The 22,774-nt window shown below is 39.3% G+C and overlaps 1 protein-coding gene across 2 annotated transcripts in view; it reads left to right on the top strand.

Annotated features, from left to right (window-relative positions):
* The window catches only part of rabgap1 (RAB GTPase activating protein 1), a 90,931-nt gene extending 73,495 nt beyond the window's left edge, over positions 1–17,436 (top strand). For both annotated transcript variants that reach the window (XM_084745694.1, XM_084745693.1), the window contains 6 exons: positions 654–764; positions 1,094–1,198; positions 3,273–3,356; positions 10,709–10,780; positions 15,089–15,289; positions 16,752–17,436. In XM_084745694.1, the coding sequence (XP_084601820.1) occupies positions 654–764; positions 1,094–1,198; positions 3,273–3,356; positions 10,709–10,780; positions 15,089–15,289; positions 16,752–16,874 (696 nt within the window). In that variant the 3' untranslated portion in view covers positions 16,875–17,436. The remainder of the gene's footprint in view (positions 1–653; positions 765–1,093; positions 1,199–3,272; positions 3,357–10,708; positions 10,781–15,088; positions 15,290–16,751) is intronic.
* Positions 17,437–22,774: the final 5,338 nt, after the last annotated feature.

Raw genomic sequence — 22,774 nt, 5'->3', positions numbered from 1 at the left:
TTGTTTTGACTTAATAACAACAAAAAAAAAAAAACTGATTTCCCCAGAATGAAAGGTGAGCAGCATCTTTAGAAAAATCATCTACCTGGAAATGAGAATCTTTGTTATTTGCATTGTTTGTAACTCACCATACCAGAGACCTGGGTAAAATTAACAAAATACAATCCTAAGTAAGAAGAATGTTGCACAATTTTTTAAATTATTTTTTGGAAGTGGGAATGCTTGAAATGTGGTAATATCTTGCTTCTTGCTTCCCCATAACTCTACTGCTTTTCATCTCAAAATATTTTGCGTGTATATCAGTTTTTAAAACGGCTGTTAATGATGTACAAACAGGTTTACACCTGTTAAATATTACATTCTCATGTGATCGCAGTTAACTTTTTACAGTCTCATTAAGCATATTGTTGCATTACTCTACAAACTGCAAAGTCAGGAAGAGATGCTTACACATTCATTCGCAACACTACATGATGATTAACTTCTTTTCCCTGCTCTGCTCTCTTCACTTTCCTTCCTCTTTCATGTTCCCTTACGTCTCTCTGTTCATATGCTCCTCCATTTTGCTGTCCCACTCTGCTTTTTTCTCTCTGTTATTTTGTTGACAATTTGTCTCTCCTTCTTCCTCTGTATCTCTCCCTCCCTCCTTCCAGCGGGAGAACCGTCGTTTGCAAGAGGCTAACATGCGTTTGGAGCAGGAGAATGATGACCTTGCACATGAACTAGTCAGCAGCAAGATAGCCCTGCGCAAAGACCTCGACAACGTAAGCCTAACAGAAAATATATGTTTGTGTAATTTTTTGGGTGTGTGTGTGAAAAACTTCTGCATACTTTAATATGCCTTACATGTGGCAACAATTGTGCAAGAATTGAAAGAACATAAGGGAGTGTCAAAGTGTAAAAGTGTTTGTGCAACAAAAACATTAATTACACAGCCTCAAAATGTCATTAGTAAGGCAGGGAATGCAAGGGAATCATTGTTTGACTCACCTTGAAAAGAGAGAAAACTAAGGAGAAAGTAGAGCAAACTTTCAATGACCTCCTCAACAGTGTGTTATTTTCTCGTGTGTGTGTGTGTGTGTGTGTGTGTTAGGCTGAGGAGAAGGCGGACGCCCTGAATAAAGAGTTACTGCTGACCAAACAGAAACTGGTGGACTCTGAGGACGAGAAGAGACGACTGGAGGAAGAGTCTGCACAGGTTAGAGCCAACAAAGAGGCACTTTTCAGCCTGATGTCCACAGTCGAGACATCAGTCAGGCTTTTCTTTAAATCTCATGTGTCACGCAGGGTTACAGATAGTAGGAAAAGGTCAGCACTGCTGCAACACAAATTCTCAGGTGAAGGAGTTATTAGAATTATAGTGAAAAGGTGCTGCTTAAATCTCCTGTCTGAGGGGTCAAGGAGGAGACTAGCAGTCAGTATTTAATATTAATGTGACAGACTGTGACTGAGCAGTTTATCTTATCGACTGAGCCAAGAGTCTGTAAGTTTTTATTCAAACCAAACACTGCAACAGTTGATTTTACTGATAAGGTATCTGTCTGTGGATGAAGGCGTGTTAATTCAGTCACCTGATGTAGGTTTTTTTTGGCGGGAATAAAACCCTGCGTTCTCAGGGCATTTTGGATTGTCTTAGTTTATCATACTGTTCTTTAAATACTGTAAGTTATGGATTTTAGGGGTAGCAGCACTGATCAAACAACAACTACGCCCAGAAGAAGTGCAGCTGGATTTATACTTGTTTGTTAACGGGACTACCACATAATGTATTAATCCCAAAATAAATGAATCCCAATCTCTGTTACTGAACAGCAAATACAAATATTAATATTGTTATTTCAGTGTTTCAGTGTAAAACCTGGAGCAGACTTTTTGCTTTTGTGACTGTAAACTGGATTGGACTGAACTATTTCGGGGTTATGGGGAAAACAAAGCAGAAACTTAAACTTTACAGAGTGAATTGAACCATGAGATTTTTTGAAACACTGGTATTGGATTGGGTATCGAAATCAGTAAGAGAGAGAGGAAAAATTGTACTGGTACATCTCTGCTACCTACGCCAGATACATGTGTAAACCCAGAGGGCTACCATTGTTGATTTGCACCTCCTCAAAAATGTACAGTAACAACACATCAGGGCTACAGTAGCAACAGACCATACCATATCTCAGAATGGTGACTGATCGGCATGGCCTACTTGTGTTTTCTTTGTCGAGTTTGTAATGTTGGTGAAGCTTGTGATGCTTGTGAAGACGACATTAATGAAGTGGAAGACAGATTGTCCGTAGTTTTCTCCTTTTCAGTAACTCATATCTAACAAACCCATTACATTGCAGAACTTCTGTTACCTGCCTACCTCTGTATGATTAAATCAACATAAATACAGAAATCGCACTGCAGTTATCTTCTATTCAGTCAAGAGTGTTATACAGGCCCATCATATACAGTCCATGTATCTGGCATTGTGGTGGTCATATAACCAGTTAAAGTCTGACACTCAACTTAAAAACAAAATACATGCTGTTTGTATCTACTGCAGGACTTCCCCTTCATCAACTATAAATCCAGCTTAAACAGGTTTCTGAAAATTCTTCAGAGACAAAACAGTAGTTATTGGATGTATTTAGCTCAGTCAAGCTTAAAGCCAATAGACCCCTTTTAGACATGCAACAAATGTCAAGCACAAGCATTAATGTCTTTCTTTGCCTCTTTTTTGTATACTCACCTGTCTATACAGTAGGTGTCTGTAAATCTGCCTGTATTTTTTCTTCCTGTATAGTTAAAAAAAAGTCAATTTAATGCATTTGTCTCTGTCCATACAATACAAAAACAAAAACAAAAAATCAAACATTTTCACGACCTCTTTCATCATCTGTGTCATGTGTGTGAAGACACACACTCTCCACAGTCAGATCTCCACTGTCAAAGGATGTCAGTTCATCTTTTGACAATTTTCTTGAGTTCAATGAAGAATCTTTCTGACGTGGAGGACAGACCTGCTGCCCTCTGTTCCCATGTGTGTTCAGTGCTGTCCTCCAAATGTCTCCTGTCTTATTTACTGTGTAAGTGTAGCTGTGAGTGATTTATGTGCTTGCACAGAGGTTGTGTGGAGGTCAAGACTTTGCCCTGAGCTTCAGATCTGCCAATACCTTACTCTTGTCTTCTTTTCATGTCATTGCATTCATACGGTCTCTGGGGCCTCCGACTCTGCTTCTGTCCTTGGTCTCTGCCCTGCAACAGCCCTAACTGTGTGTGTGTGTGTGTTTCCACAGCTGAAGGAGATGTGCAGACGAGAGCTCGATAAGTCTGAATCAGAGATTAAGAAGAACGGCTCCATTATTGGAGAATATAAGCAGGTATGTATTCATGTATTCTCTACCTGAAACTTGATTTACTGTGTGCAGAAATCACTTAAATTAAGAAGTCTAATAATGTTGTTTCCCTCCAGTTTGCATATACAGCACTAACTATATTACTCGTGTGTCTCATTCCTCACAAGAACATTTTAGAGAAGTGAAACTGTTGCAGACCCACCACAGTTTCCCTGAAACTTATTTTTAACACTTTAATTTGTGATTTTCAGTTTAGGCACAACATTATAACATTATAATTGCATACAGATTTTTTCCTTCTCTGTTCAGGTACTTTTGTGATCCAGCACCAAACCCATTGGCTCAGGGATATGTGTGACTTTTTCACACATTTTTCACTGCTAGTACAATAACATTAAAATACCTGAAGTCACTGTTAGAGCATTAATTTGCCAAACAGTTTCTAATTATAATAATCCTTGTTTATAGAGCAAATAAAAGAATGCTAGAAAAACAAACCATACAGGTAAACAAATATATTATTGATGTATGAGCTGCAACGTTTAATCAACTCATAAATTAACTGCCAGCTATTTTGATAATCGGTTTATTGTTTTGACTTAATTTTTAAGGAGAAAAAATGAAACTTGAGATTCCAGATTCTTAAATGTGAATATTTTCTGGTTTCTGTGACAGTAAACTGAATACCTTTGGATGTCATCCTGGCCTTGGGAAACACTGACCAACATTTTTCACGATTTTCATTTTATTGAACCAACAACTAATTGATTAAGAGAAAATATTCGACAGATTAATCAACAAAGAAAATAATCATTAGTTGTGGCCCTATGCGCATGGCCCTAAATAAGATAAAATCTATGAAAATTAACAGATAAAATAAAGAATAGATAACATAAATTAACAGCGACCTAGCCAGCCTTATGTCCTCCTTGTGAAGGTCATTCCACCATCATCAACCTGTCTCTCTTATTTTTACACCTGGACTATTGAATGTCTCAAGCTAAACACAGGTCTATATTGAGCTAAAAGGTCTGACATATAGCAAGGAGCCAGGCCATTAAGAGCTTTAAAGGGAATCAATAAAATCTTTAAATCATTTCTAAAACCTACAGGGAGTCGGTGTGAAGTGACAAAAACAGGTGTCGAGTCACACCTCTTAGTTCTGGTTTAAAGTCGAGCAGATGGGACCTGTACAATTGCTGTTAACTAGACACTAATTATTTAAAGAGTTTTAGAATTTATTCTAATCTGCATCTTAGATTTAATTTTATGAAGAGCTTTAAAATGTAAAGTAGACGAACAGAAAGCTGCTCATTGATCTGGAAGAAGCACAGAGCATGGAGGAGCTTTGCTAATTAAAGATGCAAGAGAATAATAAAACATGGTAAGATGGTACTAGTAGCTTGTAATTGATGATCAGACACAGACACTCAGTAATTCTGTTGGTCCAGATTTGAATTTAGTCAGACACATGCAAAGATTTACCGACATTAAACAGGTTGCTCAATTTGAAGACTCACAATTACCATATAGAAACAATTTACTGTGTTTAACGCTGGATAATCTCCACAGCAGCAAGCAATGGCCAGAGAGTTTGTTACTTCATTAGTACATTTATATCTCAAAGAACAACATAAATGAAAAATTGAGTTTTGTCTTTTTCTTTCAAAACCACTCTGTTTTCACTGATCATCTCTTGTTCTTATCCTTTCATACATTAAGTAGGCCCAGCAGTCATTATCATCAAGATATTCGCTCATCCTCCATTGGCTGATTTAAAAGGGTTGAGTTGAAGAGGGGTTGTATGAGGAAGATCATCAGTGAATATAACTACAGTAGATGGAGGTCAGCAAGCTTCCAGTTTAGAGAAACGGAGAGCAGGATCTGTACGGAAGCTAAGCAATGTACTGCTGCGAACAGGGTCAGCAGCAAAAAGTATTTTAGCCATTTAAAAACAGGCCCACCTAAAAAAAAACAGTCAGTAACTGTGTGTGTGTGTGTGCACTATATTAACAATATTTTCACTGCTTTACCTTGGTGTCACACAGTCTTTTCTGATGGGAAACTGTTCTTATATAAGCCTTCTTGCTTTCTCCAAAACAACTGCTGTTTACTGCGTAGCTTCCCTGCAGATGTTCCTCTCTGCTTCTGCAAACTGGAGTCTATCAACCTCCATCTACCTACACTGACCATCAATAACTACCTCATACAACCACACTTCAAATAATCCAAACTATCCCTTTAAGACTGGTTGTGAATTTAATCAAATGTATCGATTTGTCATATTTTTGTTACTGTGAATTATAGTTTTGTTAATTTTGTGTGCTTTTGCATAGATGATAGTTGTGTCTGTTTTGGTTCATTTTATACATCTCATCCTCAACTCGATGTTTGAGGAGTGAATCGTCTCCTCTTATCTCTCCTTATTTGGCTCGTCTTTTCATATCTAAGCTCTGATCAAGCCATTACTGTGGCAAGAATAGCCATAAATATTTTAAAATAATATAAGAGCAATCTGTTTTCATTCACTCATCTAGTTTGCGGAGCAGAAACGTCTAATTTTACGAACTGTCCCTAAACTGAACCCAGAGCCTTTGATGACTGAGCCTGTGAGCATATTTTGAGTTCCTGTCTCTCTGAATTCCTCTTACGGTGATTTTCACCCCTTCAGATCTCATCCTGTCACTTAATGCTTAAATATAAACCTACCCAGATCAAGTACTGTTATCATCTGCACAGAGATATTATGCAACAATCCAGCTCCTCTCGCTCCCTGTGGGGGCAGACAGAAATAGCAAGAGGACTAATTTAGAAACAGACCTTAACTTCACCTGAGACTAAAAATATTGGCCGTACACTGGAATTGACAGCAGATCTGAAAACTGATGACAAGAGCTGTCCAAGAGGAGAAGGGATTTGATGGTTGTGTGTGTGAATTATGGGTAAAAGCAGCCTACAGATGCAGCTGAGAACTGTGCAGAGCAGAGAGCTAAGTGTGAAAACGGGGCTTTGACAAAAATAGTTCTTTTTGTGACGGGGAGGAAGGGGGTGATGGATGGAGAGAGGGAGAAAATGAACAGAAGTCTGTGGAGGAAAGAGGGAGGACAGCAGCATTCAATGCTCTCGGGATTGACAAGTTGAAGAATGCCCCAAAATAGCCTGCGTTGTTTTCTAACCCAGATAACTCAAATTATTCTTCAAATAGCATTTTCCAATTTCAGTGGCTGCGAATGCCAAGTTTCTTTTGGTGGGATTGGAGCCAAAAGAGCTTTGTGTTCTAATTGCCCCTCCAGCCCACGAGGACAGAGAAACGTCTGTTAATGGTGAAGCTAAAAGCAGCATCGAGTGGTGTATTGTAAATCCCTATTGTAGGAGCGGAGCCAGTGTAGATGCACTCGGGCTAGCCAAGTACTTGCCAGGTACAGCCAACATGCGCCAGTGTTCGTGTCTCTGATGTCCTGTTAGCATTATATTTATTTTATTTCTCACAGTTTTTTATTTTGATCCTGAATACAAAAATGTTCTTACCATTTCTTGATTGAGCATTGTCTCCTAATTATCCGCTTCTAGTTCCCAGCTGTATGCATAATGCTTTAAGTTTGATGAAGCAATTAAAATTGCATGTGCTTACAATATACGCACTGTAAGCACACTGCATACTGTGTACTGTATATATTCATTATTAACAATGAAAACAAAAACCTTCCCCAGGCAGGGCCAGATGAATTATGGAGTGAGGACATTTAAAATACATAAGACTGAGATTGTTTGTGGGAAAAAATAAAATCTGAAAAATCTGATAACAAAGAATGGCCTTTGGGTTTTCAGCTTGGACTATCAGAAACAAGCATAGTAACTATTATGTGACACTATAGTGTCAAAAACAAGAATGAAGAAAATAACTACCTTATTCATCCTGAATTTGAATAAGCTAAATAGTGATTGACTGCTTGACAGTAGTACAGCAGTAAAGATTTCTGACCCTGGACATGTACTCCACCTTATATATAGAGTCTGACTGATAAATCAATCAGCCGATATGGACCTGATATGGGCCAAGCACAGATAAATTGTATCAATGTATATGGTTTCCCAATATGCAACAGTATGAAAACAGTTTTACAGAGCATCGTATAATGCAGAAAATAATTACTGACTTACATATAGCACAATGGGGAACATTTATGAGGACAAGAGGAGCTCAGCTCAGCTTTTACACCTACCAGGTATTCTTACTTTAAATAGTCTCCATGCTGTGAATCGTTTCATCTGATTTCAAGGAGATCATATGGAGGCATTTGTTTTAAGACCGTTTCATAACAAGTGAAAAACTCCCATCTGGTACTTTAAAATATTCTTAAATAAAGTTAGATGTTTATGAAAGCAGCCTTCTGAGTAGTTTTACATATTAGAACTGGAAAAGGTCTATTTTCAATCCGGCTCAGAAATTCACTATATCAGCCACAATATTGGTAATAAGTGAATTTTTTCACTGTAAAATTGGTAAAGGTCTCAAAAATCCTGTATCGGCCAGGCTCTGCTTAGAAAAGCTTGAAATCCCAGCAGGACACACTGTCTTCTTCACCATGTTCCTCTCAGCCCTTCTACAAATTAAATCAAAATTACAGAAATAATAAAATGCCACTTTTCATGTGGGCGACAGAACTGACTGAAGACAGAATCGTTCCCAAAGCTCAAGTTAAAGATGTACTGGAAACCACGGAGCAGCGCTAGTTAAAAAAGAAAAAGGGAGAAAAAAAAAAGAAGACGAAGCAGGGAGAGTAGGAGAGCAAGGGGGCAGCTGGAAGATCAAGAGGGCTAAGTGATCAGTAGCGATGAAAGGAAGGCAGAGGAATGGGTACAGTAATGGCAGCTGAGAACAGATGACAGGAGAAGAAAGATAAAAGACCTGTAGGAGGAGAAAGATGGATATCTGCTCAGCTACAGATACACATATAGATGTATAGATTGATCTTCAAGAGGAGGAGGAGGAGGAGGAAGACATATACAGTATGTGCCACAGAGAATATGCAGAGAGCAGATAGGAAGAGATGGATAGCCTGTCTACAGAGAGGTGGTTAGGATGAGTCATGTCACATCGATCTCTCTGTTCATCGGCAAGCCAGAGCACAAGTGTGTGGGAGTCTATGTTTGTATGTCTGTCAGCATGTTTGTAGCTGTGGGTTACAGGTACAGGAGGAGGAGAAAAAGAGATCGGGTATGTTGTAGGGATGCACACGCATAACTCGTGTGTACATCTGGTCGGGCCTGCTGGAAAAACAGGACCTTATGACACCACTAATGGATTTAGAGCAAGTAAGAGGATGAAGTCTCGGCTTCAAAGACTGATTTACCAAGAAGAGCCACAGACAGAGAGAAACAAGCTTGGGTACAGTGGTATGGAGAGGAGAGACGGAAATCAAAATAAACTGTTTATGGCCTTTCTCAATAGTAACACTGCGCTTCACTATTTGTCTCCTAGTGCATGGACACAGAGTGGTTTATTTTGTTATGACATTATACACTTGTGTTGCCTTGTCCAATTATATCATCTCTCTCTCTCTCTTTAAAAAAATACTAGAGACTTTTGAGATTAAAGGAAATGTGGGGTGAATGACTTTCTCATTCCTCCAGCATTAAGGTGCTTATTACAGTTGTTTGTTTTCCATCCAAATATTTGACAAACTTTAATCAAATTGAGACAATCTGCAGAAGAAAATGTGAAAAAAAGCAAATGAGTTTCCACTACTGTTATGTGGTTATTAGTAGGGATTTTCCTGACAACCAGTTTCCCTCAATTAAATACAGATTTGAATTTAAACCAGTCAACTAGTCTAACAAAAGGAAAAACACTCAGTGAAAATTGAGCACAATTTATTAATTGATAATGTTAAACACTGTCTGAAAAATACTGCATGTACTAAGAGTCATTTGAAGCCAATTATCACATTCTACAAAAGCCAAATCGTATTTTAAATGTTTTGTGCTGTGCAATATGAAAACTGCACTTTATCCTTCAAAACAACAATGCACGAAATGCTTCAACTTTTCAGATTGCACAAGATCACAGTCTGCGAGTAAACAATATTGTTTACCCAGAGCTGATGTAAGCTGCCAGCCTGACACACTGTGGCATTAGCAGCACTAACAGCAGCAGCCAGCTCTGCTTGCAGGTTAATGTCAGTGTCTGTGCTAAATGTTGGTACAGATTGCTCCCGTTAAGTGGTTTTATGACAGTTTATTCCAACACAGAGTACATTCATCCTTATTTTCATGTTCTACATCAACATACTGACCAACTGCACCGGTTTTTTGAACTGTCATCTGTCCCTGTTTGCTTATAACAACATCCAGGGCCGGCCGTCAGGTTATTTGCGCGGGATGAGAGAGACTGCTGCCTGCCAAGGCTACAGTCCCAGCTAATGGCGGACAGTTGCATTAAAATCTTTAAGCAGCATTTAGTAATACTTTAACTGACTAGTGTTTCTCGTGGCAACTAGCGAAGGTCGCGGCATTTAATTGTACAGTCGACTAAGAACGCACATCTCTCGATATTAGGAGCTGGTATAACCATGGCACCAATTCTCTAATTAGCTGGAATTACATCATTGCAGAAGAGGAAGGCATCACAAGATGACGTAATCAATCGAGCACCAGTCAAACCTCAATTAATGAAAGACAAAGCATGATGGACATATGCCATTTCTGTTTGTTCCATGTATTAATTTGAAGCATGTTACAGTCTCTTCATCTCTCCATACAGCTCTGATGTTTTAGTCTGCTGCTGTTTTTCATCTCAGATGCACATGCATGTTCATGTATGTCATGTTATCACTGTCTCTCTCCATTGCACATTATCACATTTTGCTTTTAACGATATATCAAACTTTTACTTAATTATGTGCATATTAAAAATGTGCATAAAAATGGATGAATAGGAACCCGCCTACAGATTGACTGATGTATTCATATTATAAAGATGTATATTTTTCCACACTGCACCAGCCTTGGAGTTGTTCTCCCCCCGCTGAAGACTGAAAAAAATGAATAACAGCTGCCGAAGCTCTGAAGCCCAAAAAAAGTGATTCTGGACAGCGCTACTTATTATTCATGTGATAATACAAGTTCATTCAAACACACTTAAGACTCAAATAATATTAAAATGCTACTTCAACTGTATTATGTTATTGTTACTAATATAGTGCAGATCTCAAGATACCATAGCTGCAGAGTTCTGTCTAATGAGTGTCACACTGAATGGCTTAGCAGATTCAGTGGACTGGATCGGTGATTTGTTGATAAAGGTGAAGGCAGCCTGAAAACACTGTAACTGAACTGACTTTGTGAACAACTGTCTCTGTCTCTGGTTCATACAGATCTGCTCCCAGCTGAGTGAACGTCTGGAGAAACAACAGACAGCCAACCGAGGAGAACTGGAGAAAATCCGGGTGAATTTAACACACAAACACACAGACACACACCTCCAAACATGCTGTAGTTTAACAGCCAGGACTATAAATGAAGTGTTATTACAGAGCTGTCAGCGGCAAATGTATGATGTACGTGTGTGTGGGTCCTTTACACAGTTTCTAATTGAACAATTGACGATAAACCACAGCTCTGTGATCCTGGATGACTGCCAGAAACAGTGTCACATTATCACATGCAATTATGTCTTTGTACAGGGTGATTGTTTATACCCAGATGATGGGTAGGAGGAATGATCACTTTACTCTTTAACAATATCAGGTAGACACAATTCAGTTTTCCAAACAATTCTGATTTCTTGTCCCCTGAGTTTTGCAGGTAAGTTGGGAGCTCCATTGCCATCTCATTGTCTCAACTGGCAATGAAATCAAAGCTTTTGGGAGAGAATGAGGAGTTAGGCCAAGAAGACAGGGCCAGGCATCTCACTTCCAGCACTTGCACACTTGGCTCATGAACTGTTTGTTTAGACTGTAGCTGGGAGAAAGGCCATTTTGGCAGAGAACACTGTCAGGACTGCCCAAGGACTCACAAAAGGACAAACAAAAGGTTTACTGCACCAAGGACAAGTCCTGTAGAGGATGTAGCTGAGTCTGTGTGGTGAGGTGGACATAAATATCTGCAGGTCTATCATCATGTTTATTCTTCCACTTTTTTTTATATTTTATTATTTTCAAATAATGGTGGAGCAAATGTAATAAAACTGTCAGCAGTCATAATTATAACTGATGTAAGGGAACAATGATGAGCAGTGAATAATATATAATTGTAAGTTACAACAGTGTTAATTAGAAATGTTTAAATAATATACTGACATAGTTATTCACTGAAACTCTATTTAAAGTGACGACAGAAACAATTTCAGCTCGAGCTCTCTGCTGCTTCATTACTGCTCTCATCCACTTCTGCAGTCATGATGAGCCTAGAAACGTTATGTATAATTACTACTCAGCTTTAAACTCAGATGACAGTTTAATCCAAATGAAATGTACTATTGGAATGAAATATTAATTTTGAAGGAATATCCCAACCAACCGGTCAACTATTGTCCTAAGGGCAGACATCCTTGACAGTGAACTGAGCTGCTGTGAACAAAGCTGCTTGTTACTGCACTGATCCATCTACACTGGTCTCAAAGGAGTCCCCTGCACTGCCATTAGGAAGTTTGGTATCCATGAGCCAAGCTTAGAAAGATTAATTGAAACGGGAACACTCCAGCTATCATTTCTGCACACATATCTTTGCTGCAGTAGTATCATTGTAGTTTAGTCTGAGTAGTTTTCCACCTTTAAACACCTCCAGTGTAGCTTGGCTCTAGCAAAATGAATGTCCTTCTCCCCCAGCAAGATTACTAAAAGGAAACAACACTAGAGAACAGTGAACAAGTGAAAGTACCTGAATGGGGTGTTGTCTAGCAGCACTGTTAGTAATGGGCTCTGTTCTTGCAGTGATTTTCTGTTGCTGCTTGCACAAATGCTTTGTGCCCAATAATAGCTCATCACATACAAGGGAACCAAAAAGAGCTCTTTGACTAAAGGGCTGAGTGGAGTGCAGCCCTGACCGAACAGGGGAAACATAGCTGGCTTGTGTGGACACTACACTAATGAGCTGCCATGCTTCAGTAACTACACTGAACACACTGTCTCTTCTCAATTTGTGAAAACATCTCATAGTTGCTGCAAAAAGATAGACGTGGCATATCACAGAATGCATGGCTGGAGATGCACTGATCAGCCGACCGTTGACCAGAATCAACCAGTTTTCAGCTTGACCAGCTGTGAATGGTGACTGGCTGGTCAGCATCAGAAATCTGATTCTGCAATGATCAAATTTTCATGGATGTACCACGTGTAGAGATGAAAAGGTTAGAAAATTCCATATCACAATTATACTGACCAAAATGATCAGTTGTTAGTATTTTCACAGTGATGTGAAATGTGCTGAAATTGTTCCAACAGTGCTGAAGCACACACCAAAATCATTTAACTGAGTTTTATATTGAAAACCTCACAATTTGAAATTGCATCATGCCCTTTGCAATGTCAGTGTTTTTGCTGATGCACAACAAGCCCACGTCACTGAGGCACCTGTGGCTAGGAGACTGTTGCTACCTGTGGTTGATGCTGGGCCATATTATATTAGTAATCAAACATGTTACGAGAAAAAAAAAATATATAGAAACCAAGCGTTTCATCCCTAGCTGTACAGTAGTTCACGTCGTGTGCACAGCGGCACAGACAGTAACGTTACAGCCATACTCAGTGGTTTTGATCACAGCCACACACACAAATGCTGGCATGATGTTGGCGTTAAGAGGTGCAGTAGACTCAAAGAACAGGATAAAAAGAAGAGAGAGTCGACGAGGAGACGGAAGCAGCTGAGCAGCTTATGGTGTCGCCAAACAACAGTAAACTTTCTAGTCCTTGATGCTGATATTAACAGTTAAAATAACACCTCCAGTTTTATCATTTAATCTTGTGTATTTTGTCAAATATAGTTAATAGAAAAATGAAAATCAGAAATCAGCAGGTCAGACTTGAGAAACTGGAACCAGACAGGAAAACTGCAGTCTGTGTGTCTCTAGACATGGCTGCAGTGTATCTAGTTTAGACATTAGTTGTTTAATTAGACATCCACCAACAGTTGGAGTTTTGTACTGGTCCGTTATATTTTTGGACTTTGTGTGTCACATTTTCAAAGCTGCACCACACTAATAATAGTCTGTAAAAGATGCAAAAATAGCATCAACCAAAAGAATCAAGGTTCCAGCACACTTCCCTCATTTGTGCAAATATAAATCAGTCACAGAGACAGATCTTTGTCAAGCGCTTTGATTTCTTTTCTTTCACTTCCTGTGTTGAAAGAGTCTTTTATATTATTTTCTCACTCACTCTTTGTAGCCTTAAAGGTGTGATGGAGAATTAACAACTAATCCATATTCTCAAATTACTAATCCATGTTCTCGAGTTAATAATTTGTGCTCTGGAATCACTGAATCATGTTCACAATTTAATAATTTGTGGTCTTAAATTACTGATTCATGCTCTCGATTTAATAATTTGTGCTCTAGACTTAGTAATTCATGCTTTAATTTAATAATTTGTGCACATTTTACTTAATAATATTGTTTTTCATTTCAGGCCACTGTTTTCAAGCTCTCTCTCACACTGTCTTGTTGCTCAAACAAAGCCGCTCCTGAATGAAAAATATACTGTACAGTTAAACTGCTGTCTCTGCACACTGGACAACATCTGAATGGGAGGCACAGCAGCAGTAACTTCATTTATTTTTATAAAGGGGCAGTGTGATTGTGGAGATGGGAACAGGGCTGAGTCTTACATTACATTTTATGAAAAAAAAGAAAGAAAAAAAGAAAAAAAGCAAGCCCCATCCATCCATCCATCCATCCATCCATCCATCCATCCATCCATCCACATTATTAATAATTTCTTTGGCCCCTTCCCTTGACATAGGAAATAATGGCAACACTCAGTATCTCAACTTAATAAATCTACAGTATGACAAATGTAACAAAATGGTGAAAGCACAATTATTACAGTAGAGATGTACAAGATGTCATTTAGCATATAGCACTAATAATCATAACTAATTAATGACATTAGTGCTGCTCTTCCACCGTACATAAATATCAATTTGGAGATGCTGGTATCATTACTGCTGCTGTGTGGTGGCCACAGGTATTTAATAATAAACAGATTATTCAGTGGTGGCTGAACAGGATTTATTAATCTAATGATTTAAAGACTGAAGTTGTAGAGCAAAGTGAAACAGGCTGAACTCTTCATAGATTAACAGTATGGTGATTTATGAGACATCTGTGTGTGAGCTGGAATGTGAGGAGGAAAGAGTAATATTCAGGTATTCAGATGCTGTCCCATGTGCAGAGGCAGCACTTAACCTACACAGCTACTGAATATTTTTCATTAAGAGATGGTTTTGTTTGGCGAGAGACAGAGCTTGAAAGTGGCTGTCTAAAGCCCAAATAAATTAAATTGAGAGCACAAATTGAGTAATCCCGAATTTTTGTTTTTTTGTTTTTTCTGTACTTTCCAGTCTCCAAAGTCAATATTTCTTCCTAACTCTTTGTTTCATTGTGCCTTTGTTCACCACATCATTCAGCTTTTTTTTCTTGTATTTTTTATTCTTCTCAAACTTAAAACGAGATATACAGTCAAGTGGTGTAAAGATGTCAGTTATCACAGGTTTTCTCTAACCCCTTCTCTTTTTTCCTCTTTTTCATTCTTCTCTAGTCCAAAGTGGAAGGCTGCGAGAAGTGCAGTAGCCTTTTCAACAAAGAGGGACGCGTGCGGGCCGCTGTGACCACGGCACCAGCTGGAGGTGCAGAGGAGACAGATGAGGAGAAGGAGGGTTTGAAGAACCAGCTGAGAGAGATGGAGCTGGAACTAGCCCAGACCAAACTGCAGCTGGTGGAAGCTGAGTGCAAAATCCAGGTACGCTAACACACAGTTTTCAAACTACAAAGTGTGAAAGTTTTAAGATTCTCAGGCACGCTTGTGGCAGTGAGTCTGCTGTACTGGCCTTTGTTGCAGTGACAGACTGAAGACTACTTTGACAGCCTTTAAGAACATATCAGAGACAGTTTCAGTGGAAGGATACTGCTAGCTCTGTAAGAGGTCATAAAGTCTGAGATGTGAATTGAGACTAGATCATTTCTAGCCAGTACAGTCATTTAGGTGGGGGGTGTTTTGGCTTCCTGCTTTTATGTTACAGCATGAGTCACCTGCAATTACAGGAGAGGTCATATTTCTACTCTCATGACTTTATCGACCTTTGACGAACACCACAAGACAGAAGTGTCAGGACAGCAGAGGCTCCACAAATCACAGCAGAAAATTTGCTATTAACAAGATAGGGTTAAAGAAATTGTGAGCACTATGTTGAGCTGTAATTCATTAAATGAACGATTGACATTGCTGTGATCAACGATGTCTGAAGCAGCGTTAAGGTCTAATAGAATTAGAAAAGAGCAGTCTTATTAAAGTATGGAGACTTTTAACAGTTTAAGTATTTTTAAAATGTATGTGAGCTGTCACTTAACAGTCAGTTTGGAAATAATTGGTCAGATTTAAGACTAGCAAGTTTTGGTTTCTAAGAAAGAGGCTAGAATGTTTTGAGTTGAGAAAAACAGGACCATGGTAGAAGACAGAGAGCTATTTTTTAAGGATGGTATCAGCAGGATTGTACTGATACCAATATGTTTTTCTCTACTATTGTAGGTTCACCTTGCCTGATAGAAACATTTTTGTTTATGCCTTTACCTTCATTATGTGCACTAATTTGATTTCAGAACAGTGCGAGACCCTTACTGTATTTGGCTGTCAGTCGGTCGGTCGGTCGCCTCCCCCTCAAACAAGCGCATGTTGCAAGACTCAACTCATGCAGGACAGCAAAGAGACATTTTCTGTCTCTGTGTTCAGCTCTCTGTACTGTTAAACCTTCAAACTGCATCTCAGGGGTTTAAGTTTAGTTTCTCTCTTGTGTCCCTGTTTGTATTTTGAGGTATCTGCTTTATTTTACTGTTGAAAAACTTCAGCACAGAAGCTTGACGCTTCTGTTCAGACCAGCCAGGAACCAGTACAAGTTTAGTACTGATTCTTGATATCCAACCCTTTTTATGCTAAAACTTTTTTTAACCAATGGCAACAATGAGCTGTGTAAGGAGTTTATTGGAGACGATGTCAAAAAGGAAGAAGAGGATTTCATATGATTAATGGTGTTTCAAAGAGTGGGAAGGGAATAGGGCTCCAAGCTGCTGATACAGAGAAGGCAAAGTACACACAGTACACTGCGGCCCGTGTTCTTGAAAAACAAGAGCCAAAAGTGGTTGATTTAGTTATTTTTTGACTGTTGTTGTGTGTGATGGTCAGTAATAACTACTTCCTCTTCTGTCAGGACCTGGAGCATCACCTGGGTCTGGCCCTCAACGAGGTGCAGGCTGCCAAGAAGACCTGGTTCAACCGAACGCTCAGCTCCATCAAGACTGTCACTGGGACCCAGGGCAAGGAGACCACCTAACCTGATAACCCTGTCGTCAAGTTTTACCTAGACCATGTCTGGAGCTCAGTGTAACTCACCATGCTGAAAACTCTGGATGCCTAACTTAACCCACCGGGCCATAACTTTAACTTGAACATTGACCCTTAAATCCCAGGATGAGCATTACTACAGACTGTGTTACTTGTTATTAAAAAAGTCCTTGTGTTTCTCTGATCTATCACCCCCATCCATTCCCTCCCCTCTCCAACCCGAATGACTACAGCCAACTGTGCTGATGAGAAGGGGTTGAAAAATACAAGATGAAGTACAACGGTACCACTTTCCCCAGAGAAACATGTGCTTCCACCGGTCACAGAAAGAAAAACATAAAAAAAAGAGAGAGAGAGAAAGCTTCATTTATTTCTGTCTTTGTACTGCTGATACCCGCAGAAGGAAGGTAGGACATCTGAACTGTAACTGTCCTGATGGGATAGAGAAGAAAACACTCCGTCCTTCCTTACTGTTCTGCGTGCTCCCCTCTAAACTACTGGCACAAACCAACCAGTCCCTGTAAAATGTTTGTTTTAGGTACGAGAGCTAATAGACGCCTTTTCAAAACTGAGCTTTTTCTAATTTACGTTGAACAATACCTTTCTTTTTTCTATGTATGTACATGAATGTGCTTATGTAAAGAGGGTGTGTGTGTGTGTGAGTGTGCATGTTTTGTGCTGACTGTGAGGTGTATGTGTTCATGTGAGTGTGTGTGAATGGGAAAATGTGTTTGAATGCATAAATAATTGACTGAAATAATGTTAAAATGTGTGTATAGAAGTAAGAAAGAAGGAAGGAGCGTGTGGAAGTCCAAGGGAAAGAAAAAGCACTAGGGTTATGAGTGTGTGCATGCATGTAAGGGAAGATTTTTCCTGATTGTCTTGTTTCCTTTAATGTTCAAATGTGTATATGAACGATGCTAAAGAAAAGTTGCTGACAAAGCCTTGATCTGAAGGTTGATAAAGATGAAACTAGTGGATATGAATATATAATTTACAGTCAGAACAGGTGCATAAAAGCTGTTGTGATTACCAACAGCAGCTCGACTTTCCTCACATCAAATTTCAGACATGAAACATGCTCCAGGTTTGTTTGGTTTGGATGTTCTAGCACAAAGAAACTAAAAAAAAAAAAGCTCCAAACCGTGCAAACTTCTGCATGTATTATACAGTATGTGTACGTATGTTAGAACACTGTTAAACCCCAGAGTGGTTTGATGCTTGTTACAAACCATAAACGTCACTTATGGGAAGTGTAAAGTCAAAATGGAAAACACACACACTGATCTTTGACCCTGACTGACAGGCTTATTATTCAGGATTCTTTCTGAGCAGGGTGGGAGGTTGTGTTGTTTGATTTTCACAGCTTAGTCAGACCTTTATGGTGTCTTTTACCACTACACACACAAACACTGAATTACAGTGTTAATTTTATATACAGGCAGGTACAGAGCAAACACTCAGTGGCCACTTTATTAGGAACACCTGCTTGTTAAAGTAACTATGTCCTCCGTAGACGCAGACAAGGTTAAGAGGTTTTGGTTCACTTTCTGGCAAAAAAATTAAAAAGGGTAAGAGTTTGATCTGAGAAACAGTATAGGTATTGTTGTTGTAAGTTAATTTAGCCTGTCAGAATTGGCATACAAAGCTTGTATCCTGTTTTGAATCAAAGGCAGAATTTGGTGGTGTTAAAGCCTTTTCTTGGCTTGTAGGGTCCCTTAAAGCCACAATGTATAAAAGCATTGTTACTGTCAGGGTGTCTCCACAAGCGCTCATCATCTCAACATAGATCCAGTAACACGACAGGAACTTGTGTTTATTCCGGCTGCCTGCACTCGACTCAGCAGAGCACCTTTGGGATGAAGTGGAACAGGATAACGATGGCACAACCATCTTGCAGCTTCCAAAAAAATCTGCAGGAATTGATTGAGTCTATCGAACCAGCATGGAGCAAAATCCCTATGCAGCATTTTCAATTCATGCCTCAAAGATCTCAATGTGTTCAGGAAGAAAAAGCAGATGTTAAATATTGGTGGCCACTGAGTGTACTTCACACACACACACACACACACACACTTATGAATGTAGGGGCAGAAAAGTCACACACATAAGACACTTGTCAACTGCCACGAGTGTAACTCTGCACTTTAAGTATGGATCAGTATCACAGGAGTTACACTGTTGGTCACAGGACTTCAGAGTGATGCCATCAAAGGTCAAAGCAGAGGTCCAACTGACAAGCACTCTAAATAAGTCCAGAGGGAATTGGGGAGGGGTTGATTGATTGTGTGTGTTTTCATATTTAGCTGACTAGAAAGGGGGCTCAAAAATATTTACTCTTACTTTACTAATCATGTTAGGCTGGAGCAAAAGAAACTTAAAAAGTTATATTTCTTCTGCCAGCCTAAAATGAACAGTTGCTGTAAATTGCATCTAACTTGAAGGTCGAATCTGATTGGCTGGAATCTACTTGTGATGTCAGACGAAAAGTCCAGAAGAGGTAGACAGAAGGGTCAAAAAGGCCATTCCTCTAAAGGCACTGGGTTGTATATAACAGACATTAAAAAATGAATATTGAGTTTTTGTTTATGATTTTCTACTCTGAAACTATAACTAATGTTGCCTACTTGTACCTACCTACCTGCTGCCGTGCTACAGTTTAATCCACAACGTTTTATGTTTTTAATGTTTTTTTGTTTTTATTTTTGTTTTGTTTTTTTTTGTTTTTTTGCTCCAAGCTTCTCAGTCAGACTGCTGTTTGGTTAATTAAAATGCCAAAACGTAGCTTTATCATCCAACAACAAAAACATTATCAACGTGTGGAAATTGTAATAGTGTAGGATGCATTGTGTATACTTCATGAATTTCAATATAAAGATATCAACACAAAATATGTCCGCCTCTTTCTTTTTATATATTTTTTTTTTTACTTATATCTTCAATAAAAGCAAACAACAAAACCCTCAGACAGCATGTTAAGTCAAAACTACAAAATTACCTTACAGTAGTGTTGTATAAGTGCCTCATACAACCCCACCTTAAATAATCTGAACTATCCCTTTAAGTTGGAAGTATGCAGTACATACAATTTGTACACAATAAGAAGACTACAAATCGACCACTGATAACAGAGACGCCATTGACTACTGATGTCCACAGGAGCTTTGAAACTTACTTGATAGACCAAGAACTAGTTAGCAACAGATCATTTATTAAGAAAAAATGTTGAACATCCTGTAGTTCCAGCTTCTCTATTATAACTGTAAATTGAATATCTTTGGGTTTTGGACTGCTATCAGACAAAAAGCCATTCAAAAGACTTTACCCTGGGCTCTGCTAAAATGTAGCTGGCATTTTTCACAGTTTGCAAACAAGGCATGGAGATCAAGTTATTCATTGCTTAAATTAAAAATTGGAATTGATCATGAAAATGATGGATATTAACAGCCCCACTTGAGCTGGGTATTGTTTCAGTTTTGTCAATATGATACAATACTTGAGTTGTGGAACCATTCTCAAAACAACAAGCGTATTTTCTAAGGTTTTTTTTATACAAAATAAATTCCTTTTCATTTGCCACTGAGCATTAATTTATTTTGTCAATTTTCTCTCTCTTTAGTGCTGTTATCATCTTTTTCTGTATCCAGCTGAATTAACATGCTACAATGTCTCATTAAAAAATGGGACAATTTTGCACCTCAAGTAGCTGCTAGAAATCAAAACCATCTTCTGTACCATTTTGACCCTGCTGTCCAACATCAACACCTTCCTTCAATCGCTTTAAACAAGAATGGGAGCACTGAACGTTCCTTTTGAGGCTCTTCACCCATCCCAAGATGTCACCTGAAATCTTAAGAACTTGAGGTATTTATAGAGTTATTTATTGGTATTTTGCATCATCGTCTGTCTCCCAAGTTCAAAGCCAGCTTCTATAAAAATCTAAAAAGCCAAACATGCCGTTTCCTCTCTGTTTCCTCCTCACTAACATTTCGTATTTGCAGTCGAAAAGGAGAAAGAGATAAAAGAGCCCCACGCTGGTATTATAATGAGACTTCTCTAACTCACCTCTTGGGAACACTTCTCTGGACATCTGAGAGTTTTGAACATGAAAATAAACCCGTTTTCTTCTAGCTAATTATGTCTTGTGAAAACAGCCTCGATCTGTCTGTCAGCCACTTGAACAAGCTGTTTCCTTCGAGCTGGATGGGAATCTCTTCATAGCTTTTACTTACTTTGGCTCCAGTTCTCTCTCCAATCTCTCGTCTTCTGCCTCAGAGAACATCCCTTATAACATATGGCTGCATTGTTATCTGTGTCAGGGATGAGCTATTTTCTGCCGTGGCCTCAGTGTATAAAATGTACAGTGTCACTGATTGTGCTGGAGGCCTCAAATATATCATCTGGAGTGTTTATAACTTGTGGGCCCATAAAATTATCACCCTTAGTGATGACGGCTGTGGAGATCTTGGCTTTGCGGCTGCCTCTGCAGATTGCAAAGCAGCAGGCATGACGAGTTGGAAACCCGGTACCTGCAGCGGCTGGAGGTAACAAGCGTCAGCATTATGCAATCAGCCTGACACCTCCCCCCTCTTCTTTCTGTCCTGCGTTACAGAGCTATAAATACAACCAGCAAGGCAGCAACAGAGTAAAATGCAAAGGTGGAATGTGGATGGGACGGGCGTCTTCGGTTGCTGCTCTGCTCAGTCAATAGTGATTTGTGAGTCTGGGCTAAACTCTGTGTATGTGTGTGAGTGTGAGGGAGAGAGGCAGAGAGGCGCTATTTGGATCCCAGAGCCTCCCAATGGCCTCCTGAACTCCCCGTCACCTGATCTTCTGACTACAGACATACACACTGAACTCAAGCCACTTTACATTACTTTTCACATCTGATATTTAACCTTGTCAAAGTTGCTGGTAGCCAAACACACACTGTACAATAGGTGCACTACGTTCCAAGCTACTAAGTTCATGATTTTTCAAGTTTGAAAACATTATTCACATAATGGCTCTTTGCAAAAACTCCAAAGCCAAAACTGAGGGTAAAACAATCTAAGTTCAGTCTTCGACATTAACCACGCCCACTGGCCCATGACCACAAAAAGTCTGTCTGTGGCTACCAAATATTCCATGTAGGTGACCCCTGTGGCCACCTACTTTTATCCCCATGCTGCACACCTTCACCAGCACAACATTAAATTATACTAATATTCAGAGTCCATTACGTCTTTTAGTTCACAATTCTGTGAAAAAAGCAAACAGAACTCCTCACCAGCTGGCTACTGATACACTGGGGCTACTGGAGTCTTGGTTTACTAAGGCCACTTTTACTGCTAATGTGAGCCTTACAGAAGAACCAGAAATACAAAAGACAATCTATAAAACCATGAAATTGCAATGAAAATGCAGAAGTGAGTGGAGCAGGAGCTTAACTGGCTAGAATAGCCCCCCTCGCCCAGCACGTGTGAACCGATCACCGTGGCAACATTGGATGTTCACATCAGCGAAGTCGGACAGATGAATGTAGACTGACAGAATAAGCTGATATATATTCACTCAACTGGAGAAACGTGATCACATTAAATACAGACACAGACATAAACCTGCAGGTGGAGATGTTGCTGCTGCTGCTGCTACTAGCTGCTAACATTAGCCACACTGTGTGTCAGGCTGGAAGCTAACGTCAGCTCTGGGTCCTTTACCTGCAGACACTGTGACCCTCTTCAGTCTGAAAAGGTGAAGCATAAGCGTGTAAGGTTTGTATTGCACAGCGCGAAGTAGAGTGCATTTCAGCGGCATTTCAAGTACGATTTGGCGATTGTAGACTGTGATTAACTTCTTCAAATGGCTCTTAATACACACAGTATTTTTTTCAGACAGTGTTTAACATTA

Source organism: Lutjanus erythropterus, chromosome 20 (genome assembly GCF_056507025.1).
Source record: "Lutjanus erythropterus isolate fLutEry1 chromosome 20, fLutEry1.hap2, whole genome shotgun sequence".
Taxonomy (NCBI): domain Eukaryota; kingdom Metazoa; phylum Chordata; class Actinopteri; order Lutjaniformes; family Lutjanidae; genus Lutjanus; species Lutjanus erythropterus.
This window is presented reverse-complemented; position numbering and strand designations above follow the sequence as displayed.